This window comes from Tarenaya hassleriana, unplaced genomic scaffold (genome assembly GCF_000463585.1).
Source record: "Tarenaya hassleriana unplaced genomic scaffold, ASM46358v1 Cleome3, whole genome shotgun sequence".
Taxonomy (NCBI): Eukaryota; Viridiplantae; Streptophyta; class Magnoliopsida; order Brassicales; family Cleomaceae; genus Tarenaya; species Tarenaya hassleriana.
Window position 1 is genome coordinate 2,567,653 of NW_010966177.1, and position 7,096 is coordinate 2,574,748.

At 41.1% G+C, this 7,096-nt stretch overlaps 3 protein-coding genes across 5 annotated transcripts in view; 2 read left to right on the forward strand and 1 right to left on the reverse strand.

The window, feature by feature from the left end:
• Nucleotides 1-5: 5 nt before the first annotated feature.
• On the forward strand, nucleotides 6-1,286 carry LOC104818917 (uncharacterized protein DDB_G0271670-like). The gene has a single exon (XM_010548717.1). It carries the CDS (start codon nucleotides 154-156, stop codon nucleotides 1,087-1,089), a length of 936 nt encoding a protein of 311 aa, XP_010547019.1. The 5' UTR covers nucleotides 6-153; the 3' UTR covers nucleotides 1,090-1,286.
• A 1,590-nt stretch (nucleotides 1,287-2,876) lies between these two features.
• On the forward strand, nucleotides 2,877-4,626 carry LOC104818918 (probable 3-ketoacyl-CoA synthase 21). Its single transcript, XM_010548719.2, has one exon. It carries the CDS (start codon nucleotides 3,013-3,015, stop codon nucleotides 4,375-4,377), a length of 1,365 nt encoding a protein of 454 aa, XP_010547021.1. The 5' UTR covers nucleotides 2,877-3,012; the 3' UTR covers nucleotides 4,378-4,626.
• A 2,063-nt stretch (nucleotides 4,627-6,689) lies between these two features.
• The window catches only part of LOC104818921 (putative E3 ubiquitin-protein ligase LIN-1), a 6,827-nt gene continuing 6,420 nt past the window's right edge, over nucleotides 6,690-7,096 (reverse strand). For 2 of the 3 annotated variants that reach the window (XM_010548722.2, XM_010548720.2), the window contains exons 17-18: nucleotides 7,022-7,084; nucleotides 6,690-6,941 (exon numbers count right to left, since the gene is read on the reverse strand). In XM_010548722.2, coding sequence (XP_010547024.1) covers nucleotides 6,924-6,941; nucleotides 7,022-7,084 — 81 coding nt within the window. In that variant the 3' untranslated portion in view covers nucleotides 6,690-6,923. The remainder of the gene's footprint in view (nucleotides 6,942-7,021; nucleotides 7,085-7,096) is intronic. The other variant, XM_010548721.2, reaches the window with a different exon arrangement.

Sequence of the window (7,096 nt, forward strand, 5' to 3'; positions counted from 1 at the left end):
GTCGGAACCAGCGGTTCTATCGCCGGCAACCTCTCCGCCGCCGGATCTCTGTCTCTGTCTCTCTCCGTGGCTGCGAAAGCCGCCGGTAACAGTGGACGTGAAGTGTACTATTACAAACTCCCGTTTCTGTTGGCCAAGAAAAAGAAGAAGAAGATGCTGGCAGCTTCGGCTTCGGCGAATCGTACGGATGACATCGTCAATAAGAAGAGCAAATCGACGACGACGATGCACGGACAGCACTTTAGCACGAGGAGACGAGGTGGGTTTTGGTCGTTTCTGCATCTATCCTCTTCTAAACACAATAGCAGCAGCAGCAGCACGGCGACCAAGAAGAAAGTCGAGAACTTTCACCATTCAAGAACGAGAACGACCACCAACAGCAGCAACAACCAGAGTGAGAATGACGGTCATGGTCTGTCGAAATCAGACAAGAACGAGGCGAGGACGAATCAGACAGAGACAGGGTCGTCTTCTTCATCGAAGAAGGTAGGTGGAGGAAGTGGTAAAAGGAGCAGCATTGAAGTGATCGTGGAAGATGAGAGTCCTAATGCAATAGTTGCAGAAACAACAGCAAGTAATGTCAATGGTGGGAATTCATCGGCTGGGAGGAAAGTGTCGAGATCCAGATCTGTAGGGTGTGGAAGCAGAAGCTTCTCCAATGATTTCTTTGGGAGAATCTCAAATGGGTTTGGCGATTGTACATTGAGAAGGGTCGAGTCACAGAGAGAAGGAGCTAACAGAGCAAAGGTCAACAGTAGTAGTAATGGCAATGGTGGAGGGATGAGAGACGTGGTGAGGTGTGGTGGGATCTTTAGTGGGTTAATGATGATGGCATCATCATCATCCTCATCTTCCTCCTCATCATCATCACTGTCAGCTGGCCATCATCATCATCATCATGAAAAGCTGGTGCATGGAAGGAACAGAAGCTGGGGATGGGCTTTTGCAAGCCCCATGAGAGCTTTCACCACCAAAGCTTCTTCTTCTTCTTCCTCCTCTGGTAAAGATGGGAGAAGCGGCCGTACAATTGCTGTGCCCACAAGCAAGAACATGGATGTCATCCCTCCATTGTTGGCCGTCAGAAGCTGAAAACCCCCAAATTAGAGAACCCCGAATGAATCTTTGATGCAATAAAGTATTTAATCTTGAAAAGAATACTTTAGTTTTTTTCAAGAAATCTTTTGATGTGTTTAATTTTTTTTAGGTTTTCCTTTGTTCTTGAACATTGGCTTGTGATCTTTTGATTCCAGTACTATGTATTGCCATTGCCACCCTTTTCTTGTTCATTTTTCTGCTTGGCTACTTGGTCATCATCATCATCATCATCATCATCATCATCATCATCATCATCATCATCATCATCATCATCACGACTTTGCACATGCAATGATTCCATGGCCCCAAAAACACATATGTGTTTATGTTTCCTCATTAGGCCACAACTTCACTCATCCATGCAATCCAACCACGCTAATCATGTTACCATCACCTAACCCTTGTCTTAGAATTCCATTATATACACAAATACTATAAGCTCTAAATTGTATATAGACATTGAAATGTCAAACATGGTCAAGAAGTGCACGAGAAAAAAGATTGATCATCAAAAAACATAAACTTGTGTGGACGAGAGATGATTGGCATCATATGGTCCAACACCATGTATATGACATGATGCATGTTATGTATGATTTATTGACATTAAAACCTTAATGTCGGATCATATTTTTGATCATATTAAGTAGTTTTATGGTATGGTTAAATGAAGAAAACATGTAAACGTGTGAGAGAGAAATGATTGGGGGAGGGAATAGAGGGTCCATTGAGATGAAATTACATATGAATTGGGCATGCAAAGAGACGGAAGAAAAAAGGCTGCTTTCTGACATACCCTTATTTATAAAAAAAAATCCAAAATTTATTTATTTATTTATTTACTTTTTTCAATATATACAATAGATTTTTTCGATGTAAATAGGGTTGTGAGAAATTGATTCTGATATAGAAATGGGTAAAAATATGATTTATATATATATATATATATATATATAAGAAAATAATGGTGATATATAAGTGAAAAACTGAACACAATCAAATGGAGATTCATTAAACCTCCTATCACATTCAAATGATCTTTTCAAATATATAGATTTGATACAAAAAAAAATATGATAATTTATATGCATCCAAAGCTAAAAAACAGGAAAAAAACCAAAAAAAGAATCAACAAATATGAATATAAGATTGATTATGATATCTCGATTTTGTACCAAATCGATATGTACATTTGAAATTGGTACAAAAAGCTATATATATGTATATATAACTTTGGAAATTTTCTTGTCATGATATCTATATACTTAAATATTCATTTTAACATTCAATATTTCAACATTCACTATTTAATACCCAAGTTTTATAAAATGATCAAATTTTCGTAGTGTTGATTTTTTGTTGTTGTTAATTCTAATAGATCAAAACGAATTTCCTTAATAACTCTACACAAATTCCTTTATTAAAACGAAAAAAAATTAAAAAAATCGATATAATAAAAATACTAAATTTACACAAAAAATCAGTATGATTTTTGAAAATTTGATCTCTCTTTGAGATTCCATAGTCGTAACAGAATCTAACGCTTATGGTATAAATTAAATAATCTCGTTGACATATCAAATTCAATCATGCTATAAAAAAGAAAGAGCACTGCGAAACGACATCGTACCTGTGGGGCTAGTCAGAACAGCCCGACGTTTTCCAAAGTTTCATGCAGACACCGTGCCGTTTCTGTCCAACTACAGAGACGTGCAAACCATTAACAGAGCAAGGCTTCCAGAAGGAAAATAAAAATGAAAGCAACACTGAAAGAGTTCACCATGAAGATCTCATTCTATCTTATCTGTCCTGTCATGTCCAATACATTGTTTTATATGCAAAAACCGACGAATCAGATTCTTCATGTGAACCAAACCCATAAAAACATCATCATCATCATCATCATCCTCGTCGAACATGATCTTTCGACGAGTTCTTGAATTCCCCGAGCTTCTTTTTATCAGCTCTGATCGCTACATGGTCATGTTCATAGCCGGGTTGCTTCTGTTGTTTCTTGTATACAGAAGAAGAGCCAAAGTCTACTTACTTGATTTCACTTGTTACCGACCACCTGATTCCTACCGCCTTCCCATGTCCACCCTCCTTGAAAACATCCACTTGGATAACCGGTTAGACCAAGCAAGCATGGATTTCCAAGCCCGGATCCTCGAAAGATCGTGGCTGAGCGACCTTGTAAGTGCCCCTCCTTCCATGACAGAGATACCCATCAGGAAATCTCTCGCCTTTGTCGAAGACGAAGCCATGACAACGATCTTCACGGCTGTTGAGGACCTGCTGAAGAAAAGGAAAGTCAGCCCGAGAAGCGTAGATATACTGATAACGAATTGCAGTATGTATTCTCCTACACCATCTCTAACCGCCATGGTGATCAAGAGGTTCCGGATGAGGAGCAATATCAGGAGCTTTAACCTCTCCGGGATGGGATGTGGAGCCGGGATTCTCTCGGTTGCTCTGGCGAACGACTTGTTAAAGGTTCATCGTGGCTCGTTGGCGCTCATAGTGAGCACGGAGGCGTTGTGTATAAACTGGTACATCGGAAAGGACAGATCAATGCTTCTTTCAAATTGCCTCTTCCGAATGGGGGCAGCAGCAATCTTGATGTCTAGCCGAGATCAAGACAGAAGGAATGCAAAGTACGAGCTTAGACACGTTGTTAGGACAAACAGATCGAAAGATGACAGAGCTTACAGATGTGTGTACCAAGACATAGACTCAGAAAAGAAGGTAGGGGTAGCGATAACGAAAGATGTAGTGGAAGTGGCTGGAGAGTTGTTGAAGATCAATGTATCTTCACTAGGACATAAGGTACTACCGTATTCTGAGCAATTGCGTTATCTGATACGCCTTCTTTGCAAGAAAGTAAAGATCTTTAAGGCGAGTTCTTCTTATACACCAAACTTCAAGACCGCGTTTGAGCATTTCTGCATACATACAGGAGGAAGAGCAGTGATTCAAGCAATGGAAAAGAACCTGAACCTGACGAAAGAAGACCTCGAGCCATCGAAGATGACACTTTACAGGTTTGGGAATACGTCATCATCTTCCATCTGGTACGAGCTCGCCTACACGGAAGCAAAAGGAAGGATGAAGAAAGGTGATCGGGTCTGGCAGATCGCCTTTGGCAGTGGATTCAAGTGTAACAGTGCGGTGTGGAAATGCATTCGGACAGTAGAGACCGAGACAGAAAACGTGTGGACAGACATTATCGATTCATACCCTACAGAAATTCCCGACACCAAGAAGATCAGACCGAGTTTGTAGATCATTAACACGTTTCCCCATTTTCAAGACACGAAGTGTAGATAGAGTGATCAGATCGATAGGAACAAAACGAAGGTAGAAAATCACTGAGGGTTTCGAGGTTGTGATACGTAGTTTACATTTTCAGCTCATTCCTTAAGCCCTTATGCATCTAATCAATGACACAATCACTCCATTTTTCGTAGATGTGACAGTAAATTTTGACAAAAGCCAAACAAGAAAAAGGGGCAAAACATGAACAAACGCAATGAACTGAACAAGAATTCTTGAAAAGTACCTTTCTTTACGTACTTTTTCTTCGAGCAATAGCATTTGAAGTAAAGATTCCCAAACAGGAAGATCATCAGCCTACCGATTTGCCCCATTCACAGTCATAGAATGAGCACTAGCGGGGTTCCTCCACCAGACAATGGGTGATTTCAGCACCGAGCCCTTACTTTGTCCTGGAGAAATCTCTGGCGAGCATCCATGGCGATTCTGAAGTTCTCGAGCCGGTGCAAGTGGGTACTATCGGGAAATTCGTTCTCCGGGGAGATAAATTGGCCTATCTCCGGAGAAACCTCGAAGTTCTTCTTCTCCGAGGTTGTCTGCGTTCATGGCGGCAATGGCGGTTCCCGTAATTGTTATAAACCCCAGAGGGTTTTAAATCTCGACCTCGTGACGCCAATAACGGGAAAAAAAAAACCAAAAGGCAAAAGGGAAAGAGGGAGAGAGAGAGAAATCGACGAAAACGCCGTCGTTTTAAATGGCGTCCCAAGGGCGTTGGTTCACGTCGAGGAGCTCAGCAGAGGAAGACAATTGCGCCAAAACTCTGCGTCGGTTCGCGGAGACGTTCGATTTGTGCGGGGACGAGTTCTTTACGGCAAGTTCATCAAAGGGTTTCTTCCCTTTTCGCTCTTGGTGCGGAACCATTTGCTCAACATATCCGTGAAATGCGTAGTTGGTGGGAGGTAACTGTTCGACGAAATGTCTGAGCGAAACGTGGTGAATTGTCTTCCCAATGTCGGTGGTTTTGTTCGAAAAACGGACGCGCCCGTGAAACCCTTGTTTTTTTTCCGACATGTTGCATGATGATACGTGTAAACCTAATGAGTTCAGATTTGCTGGCTTTTGGAAGATTTGATTCAGGGGTACCAAGTCTATGGTTTGGTTGGGATTCGAGCCCAATATACACCTCGTGAATGTCTTCCTGACAGCTCTTATCAGGCACGGCAAGTTGGAGGAGGCTATTGACATTTTCGAGCAGCATCCCTGTACCAAATAATGTATGATGAGAGTAATGTGAAGCCAGATAACTTCACAGGATTAGTTGCGCTTTCTGATCTACAAATGGGACAGCAAGTACACGCTCTTCTTTTAATCTTGGTCATAGGGACAAAATCTGTGTCGGAAATGCTATGGTTGATACGCTCTGCTTTCTGATCTCTGCTTTTGTTTTTGACGAGATGCCCGAAAGAGATGTTTGCTTATGGACTCAAATTGCTTCCAGAGAACCTGGCAAGGCGCTTGAAGTTAATTCGGAAATGAAGCAGGTGGGTGTACGGCTCAACAGAATTCACTCTGGCTACCACTAATGCCTGTGCAAGTTTAGCTTCAATAGAGGGAGGGGGGGGGGGGGCAGGGATTAAGGATAAACCAGGAAACAATGAGGTTAGTGACTGTGTGGACAATGACTTTGCTAGATAATGTAATAATCCCCAGTGCATGGAAGGTGTCTGGGTGTTTGCAGAACTATGGAAGACCACACCATAATTTCATGGACCACGATGATTATGGGATGTGCTCAGAGTGACCAAGCTAGAGAGGGCCTTATGACCTTTGAGGAGATGAAGCATAGGGGTGTGCAGCCAAAAATGCATATTGTTTATCTGTGTTCTTTATGCTTGTTGGTAAAGATAAGGAAGCTGAAAATTTAGTTTTGCCAATGGCATTTCATTTTCAGCCTAGTCGACTGGTCTGCCAAGCCCTCCTTGGTGCCTGTCTTGTTCATGGAGAGGTGGAAACAGGAAGGCGAGCAGCAAGTAGACCATAAATAGTTGGGATTCTGTGGGATTTTTGAGAGAACTGATAGAGAAAAGTGCAATGGAGCAAACCTACCAGCAAAAACTCCTTCAAAAAACGTGCCTGGATTTGTGACGGTATAAAGATAATTGTGATGAGAAGACTTGCTGGAAAAAATTTGAAGAGAAAATGGTTTGGCAGCTGGATTTTTCTTTTGATGTCCATCAAAATTATTCATTCAGCTGAATCAAAGACAAGTTCAAGCCATTCAAAATTTCAAAGGTAGACAATTTTCCTTGCTGCAAAATCACTTAGTTACATAAAACTGATGATTATTGAATCACAACAACTTTTAGATCTCATTACTGTCATATATGTACAAGTATCACAATCACACACACTTCACTCTAGTTTTAACACACATCTAAGCTGTATATTTGCTTCTTCATTGCAAACTGAATAATGGTTCTTCGTGTATCATAACTTCTTAGCTGTGTTTTGAAAATCTAATGTCTGCCTTAGACCCTTGGTTGTAGGTTCTTGTGCTATAACGGAATCCAACCCTGTTTCAAAAATTTATTAAAAAGGACATAAATAGATTGTGAAAAAAAAATGACATACATAGATGGTTTATAATGTGTACCTTGATGACCCCGGCTTCTGTACCGCATAAGACAATATCATTAGCTGTAAGGAAGCTTGTTATCTTGCTTCCTGC